The sequence below is a fragment of the Theropithecus gelada genome, chromosome 13, assembly GCF_003255815.1.
Source record: "Theropithecus gelada isolate Dixy chromosome 13, Tgel_1.0, whole genome shotgun sequence".
NCBI lineage: Eukaryota > Metazoa > Chordata > Mammalia > Primates > Cercopithecidae > Theropithecus > Theropithecus gelada.
In genome coordinates this window covers 54101608-54126928 of record NC_037681.1, presented here as the reverse complement: position 1 = coordinate 54126928, position 25321 = coordinate 54101608, and the positions used below count along the sequence as shown (strand labels likewise).

The window sequence follows — 25321 nt, the reverse complement described above, 5'->3', positions numbered from 1 at the left end:
TGGGAGGGAGAGCTTGTGGTGAGCCAAGATCACACCACTGCACTCCAGCCTGGGTGACAAAGCATGACTCTGTCTCAAAAAAAAAAAAAAAAGGTGGAAATTTAAAAATTATTTGAGCTGAACAATAATAGTGACAAAACTATCAAAATCTCTGGGATACAGCAAAAGTGGTGCTAAGAGGAAAGTTCATAGCATTAAACGCCTACATCAAAAAGTGTGAAAGAGCACAAACAGACAATCTAAGGTCACACCTCATGGGACTGCAGAAACAAGAACAATCCAAACCCAAACCCAGCAGAAGAAAGAAAATAACAAAGATCAGAGCAGAACTAAATGAAATTGAAATAAAAAAAATAAATACAAAACACAAATGAAGCAAAAAGTTGGTTCCTTGAAAAGATAAATAAAATTGATTAGTGAGATTAACCCAGAAAAGAAAAGATTCAAAAAAGCTCAATTAGAAATGAAACGGGAGCTATCACTACTGACACCACAGAAATACAAGATTATTCAAGGCTACCATGAACACCTTTATGCACATAAACTAGAAAACCTAGAGGAGATGGATACATTGGAAATATACAACGCCCCTAGATTAAACCAGGAAGATATAGAAACGCTGAACAGATCAATAACAAGCAGCAAGATTGAAATAGTAATTTTTAAACTGCCAACAACAACAACAACAAATCCAGGGCCAGATGGATTCACAGCTGAATTCCATCAGACATTCGAAGAAGGAATGATACCAATCCTACTTACACTATTCCACAGGAGAGAGAAAAAGAGAATCCTTACTAAATCATTCTGTGAAGCCAGTATTACCCTAATACCAAAACCAGGGATGGATATAACAAAAAAAAAGGAAACTACAGACCAATATCTCTGATGAACATAGATGCAAAAATCCTCAATAAAATACTAGCTAACCAAATCCACCAGCATATCAAAAAGAATATCCACCATGATCAAGTGGGTTTCCACAGATGCAGGGATGGTGTAATGTAAGTAAGTCAATAAATGTGATATACCACATAAACAGAATTTAAAACAAAAATCACATGATTATCTCAATAGCTGCAGAAAAAAACATTTGAAAAAATCCAGCATCCCTTTATGATTAAAACCCTCACCAAAATCAGCATAGAAGGGACAACCTTAAGGTAATAAAAGACATCTAGGACAAATTTACAGCCAACATACTAAATGGGGGAAAATTGAAAGCATTCCCCATGAGAACTGGAACAAGACAAAGATGCTCACTTTCACCACTTCTATTCAACATAGTACTGGAAGTTCTAGCCAGAGAAATCAGACAAGAGAAAGGAATCATGGGCATCCAAATTGGTAAACAGGAAGTCAAACTGTTACTGTTTGCTGATGATATGATCATATGCCTATAAAACCCTAAAGTCTCACCTGAAATGCTCCTAGAACTGGTAAATGAATTTAGTAAAGTTTCACGATACAAAATTAATGTACACAAATCAATAGCTCTGCTATACACCAATGGCGACTAAGCTGAGAGTCAAATCAAGAACTCAACCACTTTTACAACAGCTGTTTAAAAAAAAAAAAAAAACCTTAGGAATATACCTAACCAATGAGGTGAAACATCTCTACACTGCTGAAAGAAATCATAGACAACACAAATGGAAACACATCCCATGCTTATGCATGGGTAGAATCAATATTGTGAAAATGACCATACTGCCAAAAGCAATCTACAAATTCAATGCAATTCCCATCAAAATACCACCATCATTCTTCACAGAACTAGAAAAAGCAATCCTAAAATCCATATGGAACCAAAAAAGAGCCCACATAGCCAAAGCAAGACTAAGCAAAAAGATTAAACGTGGAGGCATCACATTACCTGACTTCAAACCATACCATAAGGCCATAGTCACCAAAACAGCATGGTACTGCTATAAAAATAGGCACACAGACCAATGGAACAGCATAGAGAACCCAGAAATAAAGTCAAATACTTACAGCCAACTGATCTTCAACAAATCAAACAAAAACATAAAGTGGGGAAAGTATACCCTATTCAACAAATAGTGCTGGGATAATTGACAAGCCACATGTAGAAGAATGAAACGGGATCCTCATCTTTCACCTTATACAAAAATCAACTCAAGATGGATCAAAGACTTAAACCTAAGACCTGAAACCATAACAATTCTAGAAGATAACATTGGAAAAACCCTTCTAGACTTAGGCAAGGCTTCATGACATAGAACCCAAAAGCAAATGCAACAGAAACAAAGGTAAATAGATGGGACTTAATTAAACTAAAAAGCATCTGCACTGCAAAAGAAACAGCAGAATCAACAGACAACCCACAAAGTGGGAGAAAAATCTTCACGATGTATACATCAGAAAAAGGACTAACATCCAGAATCTACAAAGAACTCAAAGAAATCAGCAAGGAAAAAATCAAACAATCCCATCAAGAAGTGGGCTAAGGACATGAATAGACAATTCTCAAAAGAAGACACACAAATGGACAACAAGCATATGAAAAAATGCTCAACATCACTAATTATCAGGGAAATGCAAATCAAAACCGCAATGTGATACCACCTCACTCCTGCAAGAATGGCCATATTCAAAAAAATCAAAAACTAATAGATGTTGGTATGGATGTGGTAAAAAGGGAACATTTTTGCACTGTGGGTGCAAATGTAAACTAGTACAAACGCTATGGAAAACAGGGTAGATATTCCTTAAAGAACTAAAGTAGATCTTCCATTTGATCCAGCAACTCCACCATTAGGTATCAACCTAAAGGAAAAGAAGCCATTATACAAAAAAGATACTTGCACACACACATTTACAGCAGCACAATTCACAATTGCAAAAATATGGAACTAGCCCAAATGCCTACCAATCAACAAGTGGATAAAGAAAATGTGAGAGAGAGAGAGAGAGAGAGAGAGATCATATATAACATATATAAAACATATATATCATATATAAAACATATATTATATATAAAATATATACAACATATCATATATATATATATAGAGAGAGAGAACTATATCCTAAGTGAAGTAACACAGGAATGGAAAACCAAACATCATGTGTTCTCTCTCACAATCGGGAGCTAAGCTATGAGGATGCAATGTCTTATTTTAAGAAATAAGTCCATACAATGGACTTTGGGGACTAGGGGTAAAGGGTGGAAGGGGGGTAAGGGATAAAAGACTACACATTAGGTACAGCGTACACTGCTTCGGTTATGGATGCACCAAAATTTCAGAAATTACCACTAAAGAACTTATTTATGTAACCAAACACCACCTGCTTCCCAAAAACCTATTGAAATAAAAATTTTTAATACACTGAAAAAATTTTTAAAAAGGCAATGACAGACGAGAATCAACTTCTGGTTTTGTTATTGTACTATAATTACTACAATAAGATATCAGCACTATTGGAAGCAGGATGAAGGGTATACAAGGCCTTATATTTATCCCCTTTTCTTGTCATCTTGTGAATCTATAATTAGTTGAAAATAAACTGTTTTGAAAAAGTCAATAGTAGTCTCTATATCTCTCTAATGCTATGCTAGTAGCCAGTAGATATATTGGCTATCGAGCATTTGAGATGTCTTTTAAGTGCGAAATATATACATACTTAGTAAGACAAAAGAATGAAAAATATATCAATAATTTTTGTATTGAAATTATAATGTTTTGGGAATATTTTGTTAAATTATATTATTAAAATTTAAAAAATAAAAATATATAATGGGAATGGTTGCATAACCTTGTGAATATACCAAAAATCACTGAATTATATACTTTAAAAAGGTGAATTTTTATGGTATTATATTACAATTTTGCAGTAGGGACCCTTTTATCATCTTTTAAGATAGGTTAATATTAGTTTTTCTCTCATAATATTGTTGTGATAATAAAATAAAATTATTCAAGCAAAGCACATTAACACAGTTACCAGCACATAGTACAGGCATATTTCTAAGGTTATGAAGGTTCCATTCATGGTGGCTCACATCTGTAATCCAAGCACTTTGGGAGGCCAAGGCAGGTGGATCACCTGAGGTCAGGGGTTTGAGACCAGCTTGATAACATGGCAAAACCCTGTCTCTACTAAAAATACAAAAATTAGCCAGGCGTGGTGGCAGGCATCTGGAATCCCAACTACTCAGGAGGCTGAGGCAAGAGAATTGCTTGAACCTGGGAGGTGGAGGCTGCAGTGAGCCAAGATCACACCACTGCACTCCAGCCTGGGTGACAGAGCAAGAATCCGTCTCAAAGGAAAAAAAAAAAAAAAAAAAAAAAGCTAAAGATAAATGAAATTCTCAATTGTGTCTTGAATCCATCAGTGTTGCAGTGAACACATGCCACTTAATGGTATGTTGATCATGAAACAAAGATCTGTCATGATGAAGTGAAAATGGAAGGAACTGTGAATATTCAATGAGCTGGTTGCAGGCATTTAAGAAAAAACACAGCAAAATTTTTTTCAATTTGTGGTGATTAAGCATCTGCTGATTACAAAGCAGCAGAAAAATTTATTGATGACTTTGCCAAGGCTGTTGCTGATGAAAATCTGACACCAAAACAAGTCTGTAATGCTGATGAAACATCATTTTGGCATTATTGCCCCAGAAAGACACTTGACTACACTTGAGGAGATAGTCAATATAGGAATTAAGGATGCCAACAATAGGATAACTGTGCTGGGATGTGCTAATGCGGCAGGCACACATAAGTGCAAACTTGCTGTTAGGCAACAGCTTGCATTCTCATTGTTTTTGAAGAGTAAATTTCTCACCAGTCCGTTTTTACACTAGCAAAAAAGCATAGATCACCAGGGACATCTTTTCTGATTGGTTTTACAAACATTTTGCTGGTGCTCACTACAGGGAAGCTGGAATAAATGACAACTATGAGATTTTGCTATTCCTTGACAACCGCTCTGCTCATCCTCCAGCTGAAATTCGCATCAAAAAATAATGTGTATGCCATGTGCTTTTCCCCAAATGTGACTTCACTCATTCAGTCATGTGACCAGGGTATCCTTAAATCAATAAAGAGTAAATATAAAAACACTTTCTTGAACAGCATGCTAGCAGTGAACAGAGGCATGAATGTGAAAGGTTTTCAAAAGGAGTTTAGCATGAAGGATGCCATGTATGCTATTGCCAACTGTTGGAACACAGTTCTAACTAAAGACACAGTTGTGCATGCCTGGCACAACCTCTGGCCTGCAACTATGTTCAGTGATGATGATGAACAAGGTGGTGATTTTGAAGGATCCTATATGTCAAGTGAGATAGAATAATGTCTATCCTCCTTACATATGCAAAAAATAGACCCTCAGAGTGTGTCAGTGAGCTAGAGGACATGGAGAACAAAGAAGGTTATTTGTGTTTGTTTTTGTTTTTGTTTTTTTTAAGATGGAGTTTCACTCTTGTTGCCCAGGCTGGAGTGCAATGGCATGACCTTGGCTCACTGCAACCTCCACCTCCCAGGTTCAAGCAATTCCCCTGCCTCAGCCTCCCAAGTAGCCGGGATTACAGGCACGTGCTACCATGCCCGGCTAATTTTTTGTATTTTAGTAGAGATGGGGTTTCACCATGTTGGCCAAGATGGTCTCGATCTCCTGATCTCATGATCCGCTCAGCCTCCGAAAGTGCTGGGATTATAGGCATGAGCCACCACGCCCAGCCAATCAAAGAAGTTTTTAACATCAATAATGAGGCCCCACTTGTTCATTCACTGATGGTAAAATTAAATTAATATTTTGCGATTTTTTCTTGTTTTTTTTGGGGGGGGGGTTGGGGGGTTTTTTTGGAGACAGAGTCTCACTCTCACCCAGGCTAGAGTGTAGTGGTGTGATCTTGGCTCACTGCAAACTCCACCTCCTGGGTTCAAGTGATTCTCCTGCCTCAGCCTCCTGAGTAGCTGGAATTACAGGTGGCCACCACCACGCCCGGCTAATTTTTGTATTTTTAGTAGAGTTGAGGTTTTGCAATGTTGGCCAGGCTGGTCTTGAACTCCTGACCTCAGGTGATCCACCCACCTCAGCCTTCCAAAGTGCTGGGATTACAGGCATGAGTCACCACACCCAGCCTGAAATAGTTTTGAATCAATTGAGCATAATAGTGATGATCAAGATTACATTACCACTGCCGAAAAAGTGCCTATAGACAACATGGTGAAAATGTGTGATGGGCTTACTGAAGGACTACAGCAGTGTTCATTCATAACAGAACAAGAAATAATGTCAGTTCATAAAATCAAAGGAGACTTTCAAGACAAAAATGTTGTTAATGAGGCAGATGACTTTGGAGGAACATTTTTAAAAAGACATCCAGCAGAATGCCTTCTCATCCCTACAGGACTCACTTCCTTGTCCTTCCACTGCTTCTGATGTTTCCTCTTACATAGAAAACAAAAAAAAACAGTGGATAGTCACCATTTAATCAAAACATAGCATCATAGGTGGAGACTTAAAGCCTGTCACTTGTTATTGCTGATTTTTAATAATAGATTCCAGGTATTCTAGTGATGCTACTGTGCTGCTTACCTACCCTGAACACATTGTTTTTTCACTGTATTAATGGTATTGTAGCAGGAAGAGCCACAGACAAAACTCCTCAGACACTGAGTTAAAGAAGGAAGGGGTTTATTCAGCCGGGAGCATCGGCAAGACTCCTGTCTCAAGAGCCAAGCTCCCCAAGTGAGCAATTCCTGTCCCTTCTAAGGGCTCACAACTCTAAAGGGGTCCATGAGAGGGTCACGATTGATTGAGCAACCAGGGGATACATGACTGGGGGCTGCATGCACCAGTAATCAGAACAGAACAGAAAAGGACAGGGAATTTTACAGTGCTTTTCCATACAATGTCTGGAATCTATAGATAACACAGCAGGTTAAGTCAGGAGTTGATCTTTAACTACCAGGCCCAGGACGCAGCACCAGGCTGTCTGCCTGTGGATTTCATTCCTGCCTTTTAGTTTGTACTTCTTCTTTCTTTGGAGGCAGAAATTGGGCATAAGACAATATGAAGGGTGGTCTCCTCCCTTATTCCCCTCCTTTGAGACGCTCATTTTATTAGTGGGAGTTCTCCCCTTCATCCTCACTACCTATGTCTTCTAGCACAACAGATTGAAAGTGATTCATGTAGTACACTTGTGCTGAAGCATTCTGGTGAACTAGAGTAGCAATGGAACCTTCCACCATTTGAATGAGTACACGTAGTAAACAAGAGATCAGTAAGCAGGTTCCTATTACTACTATAATTTAAAGAGTTTTAAATCCTTCTATCGCTGGGAACCATTTTCAAACATGGCCTCAGGGTCAAATCCGTGCCACACTTGTATAGGCACATGTGCCAGTGTCGTCATGTCTTTAACTATATCTTCGATTACTTGCTCTTGATCATCTATGTGCAGGCAGCAATTGCTAAGGTTAAATTTTCTACAGACTTCTCCTTCAGCTGCTAGCAAGTAGTCGAGAGTTAATCTATTTTGATAGATAGGATTGCTCATCGTAGTTTCTTGCTGGGCCGGAACAGTCAAGGCTTTACCGGTTTTATTAGTGATGATCTCCAAGACAGCTTGCAACCGTATGATTCGGTTGAGCATGTAAATGGTGGTCCGGTATCCCCATGAGCCATCTTGTGCCTAAGTAGCAGGCCCATGGTACTGTATAATTTTTTCAGGAGGCTATTCATCATGTTTTTAATTACCTATGGCTATGTTTCACATTTCACGGGAAGCATAGACAGGGAAGCCCAGGAGTTCACCTGATTTTATGGGCAGTAGGTTTAATAGTGCCAATAACATAACTACCTGTCCACTGGTCAGGCAGCTTAGAGTAAGCTCTATGTCCACATATCCAGTATAGCCCAGTGGGGGCCGCCCAGTCCCAGTGGGATTCTGGATGGGCCCAAATGGTCTGCAACTTTGGAAATTTACTGAATGGATTTTTCTTAGTGTGGTTTGAAGTCCAGTAGGTGGCTGTTTCTGTGATACTATTACACAGTTTCTGTCCCAGACAACTAAGTTGTCCTACAGGATGAGAGAATGTTTTTCTTTAGCTATGCAATATTGTCCAATAATTGAGATTTTTAGAACTCAGAAATTATCAGGGTGATTCTTTTGGGCTGGGAATTCATCAGGCACTGGGCCTATAGGCACTAATTCTCAGGCTTCCTATGGCCACTGATCTCCCATTACAGTTCCTCCACAAACATAACATGAAGTGACATTTAGAGACTGGGCTACATACCTTAGATAGAATAGCATTATACAAACAAGTTTCTTTTAAAGTCCTGGTACACATATAATAACTATAAAATAATAGGACTGTAGCAATATTTTGTCCTACCTCAGTGACTTGATGTATGTACTGGGAACAGTTCCCAGTCTGAGGAAGGTCAGTTGAAGTCCTTACTGTACAAGTCCAAATTTTAAGGAAAATGAGTCTCACGATCAGTTTCCTCATGCTTCAGCCGTGCGTGGACCAGTCAGCTTCCAGGTGTGACTGGAGTAGGGCTTGTCATCTTCTTCAGAGTCACTTTGCAGGAGTTGGAGAAGCTGCTCTCATCCACGTACAGCTCCCAGTCTACTGATGTTTAAGGATAGTCTCAGAGGTTGGGCCCACTAGAATAAACGGAGTCCAATACCTCTACACAGTTATGTTCAACTGGGCTCTCTGATACCGGGAGCAAGGTGGTGGGGTTTAGGGTGTTGTAAACTGTAATGGTTATGTGGGGATTTTCACAGAGCAAGCTTTGGTATCTAGTTAGTCTAGCATTCATTAGCTAATGATGTCCTTTGGTATTTATTAAAGTCGCCACAGCATGGGGGACTTTATGTTTAGGTTTTGCCCAAGAGTTAGCTTATCTGCTTCTTGTGCTAACAGGGCCATTGCGGCCAGGGCCCTTAGACATGGGGGCCAGCCTTTGGAAACCCCATCTAGTTGTGTTGAGAAATAGGCCACAGTCTGGGTTAAAACTCCAACTGCCTTTTTTTTTTCTTTTTGACACATACAGTGTAAAAGTTTTGTCAGGTTAGGTAGCCCCAGGGCTGGGGCCGACCTGAGTTTTTCTTTTAACTCATGAAAAGTTCATTGCTATTGGTTGTAATAGATGTAGTTTATCCAATCTACATTTTTATTAATTGTCACCCACTAAAATATTGACTTAAATCCTGTAGCTATTTGATTTCAAGCTTTAAATTGATCTGGTATTCCTTGCAGGGCTCCAACTGCATCTAAATAGATGTGAGAGTCAAAAGACCCATAAGGGGCTTCTCTCGCTTTACAATGTCTTATTTTTTTCTCCCTCTGGTTGATTAAATGCCAGAGTGAAAGGGATAGCCAAATGGACTAAAGTACAAGTGCCACTCCAGTTATTCAGCAGAGTGCTCAGTAAAGGTCCACCACAATACCACCACACATCCACTTGGGGATGAACAAGGGCTGACTGATTGATAAGTTCTTGGAAATTCTTAAGCTCATCGCATTCCTTCAGGTCTCCAAGGAATGCTAAGTTTCCTCCCTGTTGTGAGAGACATGAAGTGAACTTAGTGTCAGGAGACGGAAGCTGGATGGCCCTTGGGGGCTTACCCACAAGGTGCCGGACTTCGGGATATAGCAGAGAGAGCTTGGCATGACTTATTACTCCAGGCTGTAGAATCCTGGAAAACAGCTACCATGCAGCCTACTCCTGGTCAACTGGCGAACCACCTTAGTGGAAGGGGGACAATCTGGGCCTCTGGCCTGCCATGTGCACAAGCATAACAACTGCTTTTGTTTAACGTGCAGATGGAATATTTGATCCATTTTAACCATGCATTTGCATCTTGGTATCCTATATTAATTGCTAAAGTTTAAGTCTTTAACTTCTATGATCCTCTAGTAAAATGAACATATGGTTTTAGGAAATTACAGAAACCGATTGGGGCAGTCCATCCTTGGTCTTTAGTGGTCCACAGACCATTTGACCAACTATGGCATGAAAGCTCTACATCGGGGGGCAAGATTCCTCATTGGCACTGGGGTCTTTATCGAAATCTCCCCAGATTAAATGGTCCTACTTTACTAATGCCCAGTCTGAGGAGATTTAAGAGCGACAGAAGTACTTTTCTGAAGTAAAAAGCTGTCTTTGATTTGGCAAGTCTCTATAGGGTATAACAAGGCAGCATTAAATGCAATAGTTTGAGGAGAAATTGACTTGGTTATGTTAATAACTAGACAGTCGGTAATAGAATGAGGAAAGAAGAAAGAGTAATAGAATAGATGAACAGAGTTAAATTTTTCTTAGCTTTAGTTTGGTAGGGTTTTCCCCATGGGACTATGGCCCACGACTCTGGAGGGGGTGGCACTTTCTTGACATGGGTGGGATGAGTTCATCCTTTTTTGCTGTATGAACAGAAGTCTTGGTGGTTAGCAGCACAAGGTAGGGTCTTTCCCAGGCTGGCTCGAGTTTTTCTTCTTTCCACCCTTTGATGAGAATATGATCTTCAGGCTGGTGCTGGTTTACTGGAAATTCTAGGGGTGGTACACGTGCTAAAAGACTTTTAGTTTTGAGGGAAAGGAAAGTAGAAGATAAACTAAGTATATAATTTCTAAGAAACTGACTTTTTGTTTTAAATGTGGGGACATCAACAGTGGACTTTATAGTCTTTGGTGCCTTCTTACTGAGAAATTTCCTTTAGCACCTATTTTTATCAGTTTCTAGACCAAAGAAATCCAAACACCATTTTATATTTAATAATGCTTTTAGTATGATTTTTATACCTGATAAGCTAAATTTTACCTTTACATTAGTGTATTATTGTTAAACCTAATTTTAATAAAACCTTGTAGACATATTTATCTAATTTTTAATGTTTGACCATAAAGTAAGATTTTACAGACTCTTTTTAACCTTTTATAATTTTTGCTAAAGAGCAGGTCGGTGCTTTAAGAAAAACCTATTATAATTTTATTTTAATGTCCAGTTTACAGAAAAACTGGATGATACCTCTTTAACTTTAGCTAATATGTTTACACACAGAATTTACACACAATTAACATTTTAAAACTTGCTTAAACAATTAAAACAATTTTTTAACCTTTTAATGTAGGTAAAAATCCACATTCTTATGCCTCGTTACAATCCCTTTACCAAAGGTATACTTTACTTTCCTTATACACCATGCACATAAACTGTCTCTTCAATAGTTTTATATTCAGGAGGACTAATTACTTTTAAATTATGCAACATTTCTTGAATAAATTCTTTTTCTAACACACATTTTTTTAATAACTTTTTTTTTCTTTCACGACTTTTATGGGCAATTTTTTGACATGCCTTAACTTTCTGACTTATTACAAACATTTCTTTCTTTAAACAACCAGTTAATTTATTTCAGGACAAGAATTTACCATATAACATTCTTTTTACATAAACTTCCCCCCCGCCTTTTTTTCCCCCGAAGATAACCATTCTTTTCCAAAGTGAACTTCCTTTGTGTCTGTGGACTAGACTGTCTAAGGCCACAAGATTAGAAGTTACTATAATACATGCTACACTGTTAACTTCAGCAAATTTTACTTTTGTTGAAAACCTTGTAAGTTTGGGATTTCAATTATCCTTTGCTATTAATAAGACCTTGTTTAGTCTAAATTAACTTAGAATTGGTATAGATGGGTTTCTTTTTTTTTTTTTCCTTCAGTTACACAGGAGAAAGCATCAATCATCCTGTCCTGAGGGAGTTCCTCCTAGGTCTGGTAGGACCTTTGTATGCTAATTAAGATTTAGATCTCCTGTTAGGAAACCTGCTGGGTTAAGGGAATTTTCAGTGGTAATGTTAAATCATCTTTTTTTTCCCCCCCTTAGGATACTTCTGAACTGGTGAGGTATACTCACAATGAGGTTTCCTCTAAAAGTCATTTTTCTACTTTCTTCTGTTAGCAAAGCAGTTGCTGCTACAGATTGAATGCATTTTGGCCATCCACAGATAGGTTAAGGATTTTTTGATAGGAAGGCTACAGGTTGTCAGTGACCTCAGTGCTTTCGGGCTATGCCCTTGTTTACGCTGACAACAAAGTGGTATTGGGGTGTTATAGGGTTATGGAGAATACCTTTAATTATCAATTATAGGTTTCAAATTTACCCTGGCTTTTAAAGGAATATGGTATACTTTTTTTTAACTACTTTTATATCTCTCTTTCTCTGACTTTGTCTCTATCTTTGACTTTCCTTTTGCCTATCTCTCTCTCTCTCTCTCTGCCTCTCTCTGCCTCTCTCTTTCTCCCTCTCTTTCTCTCCTTGACTCCCTCTTTGTTTCTCTGTCTCTTCCTCTCTCTCTTTGCCTCTTGTCCTCTCTGTCTCTTTCCTTTCTCTCTCTCTGCTGGTCTTTGCTTGCCTCTGCCAGCTGCTTATGCTGCTGTTCTCTCAACCACTGTGGGGTGGAGGGTCTAAAACCAGCTGTAACCAAGTGTCTATGTATGGGAACTGGTCTGGGTGCCCTGGCTTACAGGTTACCTTGTGCCATACCTTTGAAACAAGGGACCAGGCTTCCTTCTGATGGCCAACCTACCTCTAATGCTGGCCAGTCTATCTTACACAAAGTTTTAAGTTTTCCTGGTGTCCCAGTACTCTATAGTCTCCCTTAAATCCTTTTTTGAAAATGTTCAACACAGTTCCTGGTGGGGTGGGCTTACTTTGTGCCTGATCCATGCTTCCTCGAGAAAAAACACCACACTCACACCACACACATACCAAAAACAAAGAACCGGTAAAAAGGGCATACACACACTTTTACAGTTTATACCAAACCAGAATCAAAACCAAAATCAGAGTATCAAGAAATCCAAGCCAGGCCAAAACCCAAAACCAAAGTATCAAGCAATCCAAGTCAAGTCAAAAACAAAAACCAAAGTGCTGGTACAGGCACATCATGGGTGATCAGGCCACGCTTCCACTCAAATGGAATGGGCAAGTTCCCAAGACCAGTCCTGTCAAGCAATTCAAACAAAGTCAAAACCAAAACCAAAGTGCCAATAAAGGCACGCCGTGGGTGATCAGGCCACGTTTCCACTCAAATGGAGTGGGTAAGTTCCAAAGACCAGTGTTACCAAGTTTTAGATGTCCGGACTCTAAGTGCCAGTTCCTTTCTAGTGTTCAGTCACTGCGTTGATCCTCCAAAGTGGCCAGCCACACACTGCTCTGGCAAGGCATCCCACCGAGGCAAATGCCTACCCGGGAGTGCTCTCAGGATCTGCGTCACTTGGGCTGGTCAGAGTCCCCTGCAGGAATGTTCCACAGGGCAGGCTTAAGCCGCCTAAGGAGCTACCTCGACCACCCACCAATCACCTCGGTTCCCAGTCAGGGAACAAAGAAATGTAGCAGGAAGAGCCGCAGACAAAACCCAAGTTTTCGACACCAAGTTAAAGAAGGAAGGGGTTTATTCAACCAGGAGCATCAGCAAGACTCCTGTCTCAAGAGCCAAGCTCCCTGAGTGAGCAATTCCTGTCCCTTTTAAGGGCTCACAACTCTAAGGGGGTCCATGTGAGAGGGTCGTGATCGATTAAGCAAGCCGGGGGTACCTGACTGGGGACTGCATGCACCAGTAATTAGAACGGAACACAATAGTACAGGGATTTTCACAGTGCTTTTCCATACAATATCTGGAATCTATAGATAACATAACCGGTTAGGTCAGGGGTTGCTCCTTAACTACCAGGCCCAGGGCGTGGCACTGGGCTGTCTGCCTGTGGATTTCATTTCTGCCTTTTAGTTTTTACTTCTTCTTTCTTTGGAGGCAGAAATTGGGCATAAGATAATATGAGGGGTAGTCTCCTCCCTTAGTGTATCATACTTTTTATGGTTAAGTACTTATATGTGAATAAGTATAAGAAAATGATTGCTTATCAGTAGCATATAAATTCAGAGTCAGGAATTATGATGAGGCCAAACAACCACATGTTGTCCAAAAGGGTTGCATTCTGATGGATCAATGCACACAAACTTTGTTTCGTGCACAAAATTATTTAAAATATTATATAAAATTACCTTCAAGATACGTATATGTGATACATACCAAACATTAAGTTTAGACTTGGGTCCTGTCCTCAAGATATCGAATTATATTAATGCATATGCAAGTAACTGAAACTATCCAAAATCTAAAATATTCTACTCCCAAGCATTTCAGATAAGGGTTATTCAACCTGTATAACAAGTGTGCAGTGGGTTCTTATCTAACTTGCAGATTTCCCCCACTATAACCCAGCATTTGACCCTAAGCAGTGGGACGCTAAGTTCAAGTCAAGTCTACAACTTCCACAATTCTCATGCTTATCTTGTCCCACAAATGGAATGACCAGACTTAGTAGGTAATGATACAGGAAATACAGTTAAATTTGAATTTCAGACAAACAATTAATGATTTTTTAGTATAAATGTCTCAAATGTTATATTTACTATATTTATTTATATTATATTCAGTATAAATACATTTCAAATGTTATATTTAGTATATTTAGTTTTATTTAGTATGTCTATACTAAATAAGAATCATGCAACATTTGGCCCATACTTATACTAAAGAAATTGTTTATTTAAATTTAGCTGGGGGTCCTATATTTTATCTGGCAACCCTACTCCCATGAGGTCTGTACTAGGCTGGAAGGCCACCTTCTGGCCTCACATCCCTTATTATGAAGACTCAGTAAGTGCCCATATTCAACGTACAACCACAGGGTACTGCATATTTATTGACAGATTTCTAACAAAGCCTTGACTCCACTCCAATATGCTCTACAAAAAAAAAAAATGCCCTCAATCCTGAAATCCCACAGCTTTTCCCCTAACTCCCCAAGTAACCTATATCTGAATTTGTTTTCTATGCACATACTGTCCCCCAAGGAATCAGTGTTTTTCTGCTCTACGGTAATAAGCAAGCCAGATTAAACCCTTTTACTTAGGAAAGTTTCTGTTGGGAGTGAACCAACTCCATTTGCACCTATCCTATCTGGGTAATATCCACCCTTCATCTCCAGCAATAACTGAAGCAAGGATTTAATGTCCAGTATCTGTGGTAAATACAAAAAAAAATAAAAAACCCACAAACACATATGAAAATAATGTGAGTACAAAATATACGTTAAGTGGCCATTTTTAAGTTTAACTTTAGCCATCAGGTGTGGTTAAAATGTCAATTGCCAAAAACCTATAGTCTCTCATTTTTTTTTTTTTTTTTTCAACAGAGTCTCACTCTGTCACCCAGGCCAGAGTGCAGTGGCAAAATCTCAGCTCACTGCCAGCTCCACCTCCTGGGTTCACGCCATTCTCCTGCCTCAGCCTTCCAAGTAGCTGGGACTGCAGGCGCCCGCCACCATGCCCAGCTAATTTTTTGTATTTTTAGTAAAGACCGGGTTTCACCATGTTAGCCAGGATGGTCTTGATCTCCTGACCTCACGATCTGTCTGCCTGGCCTCCCAAAGTGTTGGGATTACAGGCATGAGCCACTGCACCTGGCCAGAATACAGTAAATATTAAACATACAATTATGTAAACATAATAAATCTATCTGGAATGTAATATGCAAAAGCAGCTCATTACTATTCAGTTTGGTATTTTCCCATTCTTTTAGAAATTTTATTCAGTCAGGAGGTTTCTCACCTTTTTAGCAAATGTTTCAACACTGTGAACCTCAGAGACAGGTGAGAATTTGAATTTTACTCAAAGCAAGCAATTGTCTCATGTCAGTAATAGACTACTGGAGTCATAAATTATCCTATTATTTTTAATCTCAAAAGTATCACTAACAGGACTAGCTACATAATTAGCGGAACCCGGCCCATAATGAAAATGCATTAGCAATTTCAAGATGGTGAGAGCAGAGCATTAAGCCAACCACGGGGAGCTCAGTGTGACTTTACAGGTAACATGCCCAGGAAGCAGCCATGATCACAGAAATCATAAAAGCTAAACTGAATCAACACTTTGGGAGTGCGATTATTGGCATTCCTCTTTCCCCAAGCCAAGTGTTGAAATCATCAGATAAATTGTACTTATTTTTTCTTGATCTCATTTGATGGTTTCAGCTAATCCCCAAGACCCTACAAAAAGATTGTAGGCACGGTAGCTCACACCTGTAATCCCAGCACTTTGGGAGGCCAAGGCAGATGGATCACGAGGTCAGGAGATCGAGACCATCCTGGCTAACACAGTGAAACCCAGTCTCTACTAAAAATGCAAAAAATTCAGCTGGGCATGGTGGCAAGTGCCTGTAGTCCCAGCTACTCAGAAGGCTGAGGCAGGAGAATGGTGTGAAACTGGGAGGCAGAGCTTGCAGTGAGCAGGGATCATGCCACTGCACTCCAGCCTGGGCGACAGAGCAAGACTCCGTCTCAAAAAAAAAAAAGAAAGATTAGGTGACATGGGTTTCCTCCGGCGCAGGAACTGAGTGACTGTGGGGCAGAGATGAGAGGAAGGTGTTTACTACATGTCCTTTTGTGCCTTGTGTGTTTTGAACCATGTGATGTGAATATATCATCTAGTCAAAACTGAATATATATATTTAAGGAGAGGTTTGGAGTCTCAGATCACACCCAGATGAACAAACCATAGAAATTTTGAATGTGCAATGGAGGTCACCATTTCTATGTTTTACTTTTCTGTTTTTCATGGAGTATGCCTCAGTGGAAAGATAGTCATAAAATATTCTAGGATTCCTTTAATCATCAACAATCACAAAATATTCCAGGACGCCTTTAGTAAAATTTCAAGGGTAGGCCGAATAAGGTAAAACTGTTTCTGTGCTTCACAAATTGCTTTAACCCATAATGCAGGGTATGTTTTCAGTTTGAGATTATTGTGAATTATGTGACAGAACATTGTTCTCATTTTGATCTAGCAGTTCAGGGCCTAATTCAAGCTCAACATTCATAACCATTGGGGCCATCTGGGCCACATGTCTGTGTTTCTAAAGCTTTCCCTTGGATTTAAACTCTTATCTTAGTCAGGATTTATTTTTCATGATTCCATTTTGATTTGTCTTTTTATTTTCTTCTTTTATTTTATGATTCTTTTAAATCATAAGAACTACTTCATGGAATGAGGTGGACTATTCTCAGTTATTCTCAGTATTTATTCCAGAAAGTAACCATAAGTATAGGAGAATACACTTGAAGGGTTTTATACTGTTTTCTACAGTATTATCTGGTCCTTTTGGGTCTTAAAGAGTAGCTCACTAAGCAAAGAAGTAGAATACTGAATTAAGAATATGACTACATTCACTAAAAAACTGATTGCTTTGTAATCTTACGAACAAACTTCAAACCAAGCTACATATTAATTATGAGACAAAAGTTAGTCATAATGCACAAACTTCTAACCTTCTACTAACTGTGAGGGGCAGAGCCTGGGCTGGAACCGAGTATGTCCTGAAGTTAAGGAAAGATTTTCCCAGGATGGAGGCAGATGAGAGAAGTGACGTGGGAGCCAGAACCAAAGACAGGCAGGAAAGATAGATTTGGGAGGGGACCAAAATCCAGATTAGGACTAGCATGTTGGAATATTATCCAGATAAGGATTTTGCCATAATCCAAATTAATACCAACATTTTAGAATACTATTAGTACCATCTATAAATCACACCTGCACTTATTTTCTATTTGTAACATTGTTAATAATTGCAAAAAAACTCAGGAACAATTGAAATGACCAAACATAAGGGATAAATGGTTAACTATCTATCCAAAGAAGAGAACGTTATACAGCCACTAAAAATAACTGTTTCAAAAAGTATGATGAGCCAGGCACAGTGGCTCATGCCTGTAATTTCAGCACTTTGGGAGGCTGAGGCAGGAGGATCATTTGAGGCCAGGTGTTCAACACTAGCCTGAGCAACATAACAAGAGCTTGTCTCAAAAAAAAATTTTTTTTTTAATTAGCTTGGCATGGTGGCATGCCCCTGTAGTTTCAGCTACTTGGGAGGCTGAGGCAGAAAGATTGCTTGAGCCCAGGAGTTCAAGGCTGCAATGAGCTATGATTGTGCTACTGCACTCCAGCCTGAGTAACAGGGCAAGACCCAAGACCCAAGACTGCCTCTAAATATACATATATATGTATATGAGATACATATATTTGAATATATATAATATATATAAAAGCTGCACAAAGCAGATGCATTATATATATATATATATAAAATGATATAGTTAAACTTTCAAATTTTCAAATACAATGCTGAGTGAGCAAGGAGAATATAATTTTGCCAAATTGACCCAGGGAAGAGGTGTTAAGGGAGGTAATAGTTACGTGTGTTTACATACACAGTCAGATTGTAATTTTATTGTCTTTTTAATAATTTCTTCTACTTGAAAACATTTTACAATAAATATCTACTATGTTTTAAAGCTAGAAAAATTATTTTGTAAGGTTTTCCACAACAAAGTCCTTGACTACAATAAGTCTGCCAGTGTGCAGGCATCCTTGCTGAATCATAGGTCCATTCTGGTCCCTCAAGGTAGAGATAAGAACTAAACTCCTAATGCTTGACAATATAATGCACACAGAAGATGTGTCCCAGAGACCTATAGAAACATGACATCCAAATCAATTAAGGCAACATATATGAAAGCACTTCTTAAAATCAGCAATGCAGGTGAATATCAGATACATTTAAAAGAACAAGCAAACTGACCAAATTGAACATTTTACAATTGTCAGTAATGTATTTTCATATATATGTCTTTTAGAGAGAACACTGGCGAATAAGGGCATCTTTTGTAAACCAGGGCCCTCAGATGTTCTCTTTAGTCACTAGATTCCACATAGAAAGGACTGGAAGAGCTTTTTGCAGCAACTTTGCATTATGTGGGTAACACTAGCAGCAGCCTGTCACTTCCTGCAGCACCCAGTGCAGTGACCATATTGAAAGTTTAACCTAGATTTGCTGACCATCAATGAGCAAGAACCTCAGTGGTACAAAAGCAACAAATACAAGTTTACAAACTTTCTTCATCCTTTTGCTCTATGGAAATAACATTTTCTATTTGGGACTTCAAAGCCAATGACTCAAATGAAATTCTCACCCCATGTAATCTGGTCACACCTTCAAACAAATAATTTATATTGAGCACGGCTATCTGCCCAATAATGTAATGAATGCAGATGCTCGTTTAATGTAAACATACAGTGAAGAGAAGTAGCATGAGCAAGTGTCTGCCATGTGCTGGGCAGAAGCTGGACTCTGCAGTCTGGGTGCTGCTGGTATCTCCCAGTACCCCAGTGAGGCAACTGCTCCCACATATGGTTTGGACCGTGAGGGAGTTTCCACGGCATATGTAAACTGTCATGGTGCCTGTGGGAGTGTAGCAGTGAGGACGACCAGGACACTCTCATCACCATCTTGGTTTTGGTGGGTTTTATTTAGCTGGCTTCTTTACTGCTTCCACAGCCTCAAAGAATCAACATGCAGTTTTCTCTGAGATCTTTCTTTTAAAAACATACTTTCACTCTCAAAACAGCAGAGAATGAAACCGTAACTGTTTATATGCTTGAATACAAATTATTTCTGCCTCAGGAAAGAAACTTTTCAGTATACTTAATTCATAAGTATTGCTTTGAATGAGGAAGTACATAAATGAATGAATTTATGAATGAACAAATGCATGAATATGAAGAACTTTGAAACTGGAATCTATAAGAGAGCCAGGGCACTTATTCATCCAAGGACAGATGGCCTCAGAGAGTAGAGTTGCACAAAGCAGATGCAAAGAAAGGGTGAAGCTGAGTGCATGGCTTCTCAGCCCTCCACTTCCCCACAGCTTGTGGCCCCTAGAGACTAGGCTTTGGGTGTGAACCTCAAAGAATGACAAGCAACAAAATGACTGCAGATTTTCCTGGAGCAAGTCTTGGTCATAGATCAATAATAATAACAACAGCCAGGCATGGTGAGTCTTGTCTGTAATCCCATCGTTACCAGAAAGGGGTATCTGGCGATCTGGACCCCAAGAGAGGGTTCTTGGATCTTGATCAAGAAATAATTCAAAGAGTCCGTACAGTAAAGTGAAAGCAAGGTGATTAGGAAATTAAAGGAATAAACGCATGGCTACTCCAAAGAAAGCAAGTTGATTAGGAAAGTAAAGGAATAAAAGAATGGCTACTCCATAGAGCAGCCCAGAGGGCTTCTGGTTAACTACTTTTATGGTTTTCTGATTATATGCAAAACAAGGGGTGGATTATTCATGTCTCCCCTTTTTAGACCATATAGGGTAACTTACTGAGGTTTCCATGGCATTTGTAAACTGTCATGGCGCTGTTGGGAGTGTGGCAATGAGGGTGACCAGGACACTTTCATCACCATCTTGGTTTTGGTGGGTTTTGGCAGGCTTCTTTACAGCAACCTGTTTTATCAGCAAGGCCTTTATGACCTATATCTTGGGCTGACCTCCTGTCTCATCCTGCGACTTAGAATGCCTAACCTCTGGGAATGCAGCCCAGTAGGTTTCAGCCTTTTTTTTAACCCAGCTCCTATTCAAGATGAAGTTGCTCTGGTTCCAACGCCTCTGACCCCAGCACTTTAGGAAGCTGAGGTAGGTGGATCACTTGAGACCAGGAGTTCAAGACCAGCCTGGGCAACATGGCGAAACCCCGCTTCTACTAAAAACACAAAAAATTAGCCAGGCAATTTGTGGTGCCTGGTGCCTGTAGTCCCAGCTACCTGGGAGGCTGAAGTTGGAGGATCACCTAAGCCTGGGATGTCAAGGCTGCAGTAAGCCCTGATTGTGCCACTGCACTCCAGCCTGGGCAACAGGGTGAGACCCTATCTCAAAAAAACTAAAAATTAAAAATACTTAGGCTGACTTGAAGCCTTTATAAGGAGGGAGAGCCGGGCCTTGCCGGGCCACCGGCCCGCAGCGCCGCCCCAGGCCCTGCCGCTACCACCGCCTGCCCCTGCTCCCTGCCAGAGCAGGGTTACCGTCACACACGCGCCCACGCCTACCGCCGCCGTGCACTTCGGCTGGGTTCCCTCCGCCGCAGCCCACACAGGTACTGGAAGCCGTGGAAGGAGATGGGCGGGACTTCCCCTGGTCAAGGTCAGGCTTCTTCCGGACTTGGTGGTGCTCTGTTCCTGTGCTGCGGGGTGTCGGGTTCTGGGAGGGAGGAGCCCAGTCCCAGTGGATACTGACGTTGTCTCTCGCTCTCTGGCGCTTTTCCCAGCCTTTTCCAGGTGTGTGACTTAATCCGTTTCCACAGCCAGACCTTTCTCTGTGAGTTCCTCAGCCGGGACTGCCGCCATGCCGGTGACTGTTACCCACCCAACCGTCACAACCACCGTGGGGTCCCCCACCGTCATAGGGTCCCCTAGGGCCCTGACCCAGCCCCTGGGCCTCCTCCGCCTGCTGCAGCTGGTGTCCACCTGCATGGCCTTCTCGCTGGTAGCCAGCGCAGGCACCTGGAGGGGATATATGGGTAACTGGTCCATGTTCACCTGGTGTTTCTGCTTTGCCGTGACCTTGGTCATACTCCTCGTGGAGCTGGGCGGGTTCCAGGCCCGCTTCCCCTTTTTTTGACGCAACTTCCCCATCACCATCGCCTGCTATGCGGCCCTCCTGTGCCTCTCGGCCTCCATCATCTACCCCATCACCTACGTGCAGTTCCTATCCCACGGCCCTTCCCGCGACCACGCTATCGCCGCCACTGTATTCTCTGGCATCGCGTGTCTGGCTTACGCCATCGAAGTAGCCTGGACCCGGGCCTGGCCCGGCGAGATCACTGGCTACATGGCCTCTGAGCCGGGGCTGCTGAAAGTGCTGGAGACCTTCGTGGCCTGCCTCATCTTCGTGTTCATCAGCAGCCCCTACCTGTACCACAACTGGCTGGCCCTGGAGTGGTGCGTGGTGTACGCCGTCTGCTTCGTCCTGGCAGCCCTCACTATCCTGCTGAACCTGGGACACTGCACCAACATGCTGCCCATCCCCTTCCACAGTTTCCTGTTGGGGCTGGCCTTGCTGTCCGTCCTCCTCTATGCCACTGCCCTTGTCCTCTGGCCCCTCTACCAGTTCAACGAGAATTATGGTGTCCAGTCCTGGCAGGCGAGAGATGTGAGCTGCAGCGACAGAAACCCCTACCTTGTGTGTATCTGGGACCGCCGACTGGCTGTGACCATCCTGACAGCTGTCAACTTACTGGCCTATGTGGGCGACCTGGTGTACTCTGCCCACCTGGTTTTTGTCAAGGTCTAAGACTCCCAAGGGGCCCCATTTGCCTCTCCAACCTCTTCATCCTTCTTTCCCGAGTTTTCTTACTGAGTATTCATTTCCTGTGTTTTCTTCTTCCCTATCTCCCCTCCTCCCCCTTTTTCTTTCCTTCCCAATTCATCGCACTCTTTCCCAGTTCTCTGATGTATGTTCTTCCCTTTCCTCTGCTGTTTCCTTGCTATTTTGTTCTGTTGCCCACAACCTGTTTTCACCCCTAAGCTGTTTCTCTTTTTCCACTCTCTTCTTTCCTTCCTCATCTCTTTTCTAGGTTTGCTTTTGGTTTTCTCATCTGCCTGTTTCCCAACCATCTTCTCCTATTTCCTTGGGAGCCCTGAGGCTTTTCTTCTCCTGCCCCCACGCACCTCCAGAGGTGATGAGCTCCAGATCTCCACACCCCTTGCAGCTGTCAGTGCCACGTCCTCCCAAGGGGCCTTCTGCCCACCCCTGCCCTAGCTGTGCCTTAGTCAATGTGTACCTGTGTGTGTTTGGGGGAGTGGGAATTGGGCCCCCTTTCTCCCAGTGGAGGAAGGTGTGCTGTGCATCTCCCCTTTAAATTAAAAAATATTTGTGTATCTCTGGAGGTCAATAATTTCCAGTGAGCGAGAGGCTTTAAGCACAGACCCTGGGTCCCTAGGCCTTGCCTGGCACTCTGCTTTGCCAGAGATTGGCTCCAGAATTTGTGCCAGACTTATAGAAAACCCATTGCCTAGAGACCATCTTAAAGGAAGCAAGGGATGGATCCCTTTCATCCCTCCTGTTCTTCACGGTATCAAAAAAAAACAAATGTCCGGCAAAGAACCATAGGATCTTGAAGACAACTGTTTGAAGTATTTGTGAGGGACAATAACGTGGCCTTCCAGCCTCAGTGTTAAAAATAACTTTTAACACTGTGTCCTTTTAACTTTTAACACAGTGTCCTTCAGAACGTGTGGAAAGAGATAATAAGTAAATAAATGAATAAACAACATGTCCTGCTTTGGCAGAGAGGAGAAAATGGCCACTGCCGGCCTTCAAGGCAGTATCAGCTTGGGGTTTTTTCTTTCTTTCTTTTCTGTTTCCTGGTCATGAGGGCAGAAATTACTGGGTGGCCCTTAAAAAAAAAAAAAAAAAAGAAGTTTCAGTCTGGCAGGGTGGCTCACACCTGTAATCCCAGCACTTTGGGAGGCCGAAGTGGGTGGATCACTTGAGGTCACAAGTTCGAGACCAGCCTGAGCAACGTGGCAAAAATTTGTCTCTACTAAAAATACAAAAATTAGCCCGGCATGGTGGAGGGTGCCTGTAGTCCCAGCTACTCGGGAGGCTTAGGCAGGAGACTGACTTGAACCCAGGAGGTGGAGTTGCAGTGAGCCGAGATTGTGCCACTGCACTCCAGCTTGGGCAACAAAGCCAGACTCTGTCTCAAAAAAAAGCTGGTCACAGTGTCTCATACCTGTAATCCCAGCACTTTGGGAGGCCAAGGTGGGTGGATCACCTGATGTCAGGAGTTTGAGATCAGCCTGGCCAACATGGTAAAACCCCATCTCTACTAAAAATACAAAAATTAGCCAGGCATGGTGGCGGACCCCTGTAATCCCGGCTACCTGGGAGGCTGAGGGACAAGAATCGCTTGTTTGAAAGTGGGAGGTGGAGGTTGCAGTGAGCTAAGATCATGCTATTGCACTCTAGCCTGGGCAACAAGAGCGAAACTCAGTCTCAAAAAAAAAAAGGAAGTTTCTTTTTTTTCTATTGTGAGCTGATGTGAAGGTGAGGATTGCTGCTGCCCTAGCCAGAGGAATGGCTTTGCTTGAGTGTGTGGTGCACATACCCAGGTGTTGCTGTGTGCTAGTTGCTTCTTGCTGCTGCTTCCTGCTTCTCTGGGACTCACATGCATAGTGCAGTATATATAAGTGTGTGTTTTTGTGTGTGTGTGTATATATATATATGTATATATTTTTTAATCCCCTGGAACTTTTGGTTCCCATCAGCTCCTGCTGTTAATCATAGAAAAGAAAGCTTGCACCTTCCCTGACACCCACATCCATAATGTTTTTTTAAATATCAATATAAAGGTAAAAAACGGAAAAAATAATAATATAACAATAGTGATAGTATAGTTTTAGTAATAATAGGTAACATTTTTGAGTGTTTACCATGTTCCAGGCACTAAATTAAGCTCATTTCCTCAATCATCTCAACTAAGCTTCACTATAATCCAATTAAAAGGTACTATTATTAGCTCCATGTTACAGATCAAAATTCTGGCACAGAGAACACATTTAACTAGCCTAAACTACACAGCTAGTCTTATACTATACATATGGTAATTAAATTACAAGGTGCCAATTATATTTTACATTTTATAAGAAATTAGATTGTATTAGTGTGGTCAATGTTTCTCAACCCAGCTGCACATTAGCACCACCTAGCATCCTTCACGCTTGGAGTTCTGTGCAATGATTCTTACATGTCAAGTTAAAGGACTTCTATTCAGTAGTGCTCAGATGATTCTGGGTCCTAATCTTAGTGCTGAGGCAGGACTACCCTTGAGGGAGTCAGCCAGGCCCTTGGGTCACAGACACACTGGTCGAGTAACTGACAGGCATTGGAGACCACCCCTCATTTGCATATAGATTCACAGCCCAGCTAACACCAAAAATGCCCTCCTCTCCAGCTCTGTGTTGTTAGAAACCTCAAGTACAAAATTTTGATGTTTATTTCTTCAAATTACCTAAATAATGTTTACATTGAGAAATAAACAAGGGAAATGCCACCAAAAATTTGAATAAAAAGACTGCAGTATAATACAACCTTTCTTCCAGGGAAAACACGCTGAAATAATTCATAGACTGTGAAAGCTGGTAAAACATGTATAGATCATCCAGTCTAATGGTCTCAGTCCTGGCTGCACAGTAAAATCATTTTGAGAAGCTATTAAATAATACAATGCCAGCTCCCACCCCACAATGTCTGATTTAATTGATCTGGGGTAGTACCTGAAAAATGGTACTTTTAAAAGCTCCCAAGGGGATTTTTAATTTTTCAGCCATCATGGGGAAGCACTGATTTAGCCCAGCCCCTCATTACCTGTA

The 25321-nt window shown here is 41.1% G+C and overlaps 2 protein-coding genes across 2 annotated transcripts; both read left to right on the top strand.

Annotated features, from left to right (window-relative positions):
• The first annotated feature begins 21037 nt into the window (after positions 1 to 21037).
• On the top strand, positions 21038 to 21694 carry LOC112604917 (myeloid-associated differentiation marker-like). Its single transcript, XM_025354466.1, has one exon. The coding sequence runs from the start codon at positions 21291 to 21293 to the stop codon at positions 21564 to 21566; it is 276 nt and encodes a 91-aa protein (XP_025210251.1). The 5' UTR covers positions 21038 to 21290; the 3' UTR covers positions 21567 to 21694.
• On the top strand, positions 21038 to 23220 carry LOC112604916 (myeloid-associated differentiation marker-like). Its single transcript, XM_025354465.1, has one exon. It carries the CDS (start codon positions 21777 to 21779, stop codon positions 22236 to 22238), a length of 462 nt encoding a protein of 153 aa, XP_025210250.1. The 5' UTR covers positions 21038 to 21776; the 3' UTR covers positions 22239 to 23220.
• Positions 23221 to 25321: the final 2101 nt, after the last annotated feature.

Bases quoted from the DNA above. Each gene is read 5' to 3' on its own strand.
- LOC112604917 (XM_025354466.1), top strand. From the start codon at position 21,291: ATGCCGGTGACTGTTACCCACCCAACCGTCACAACCACCGTGGGGTCC.
- LOC112604916 (XM_025354465.1), top strand. From the start codon at position 21,777: ATGGCCTCTGAGCCGGGGCTGCTGAAAGTGCTGGAGACCTTCGTGGCC.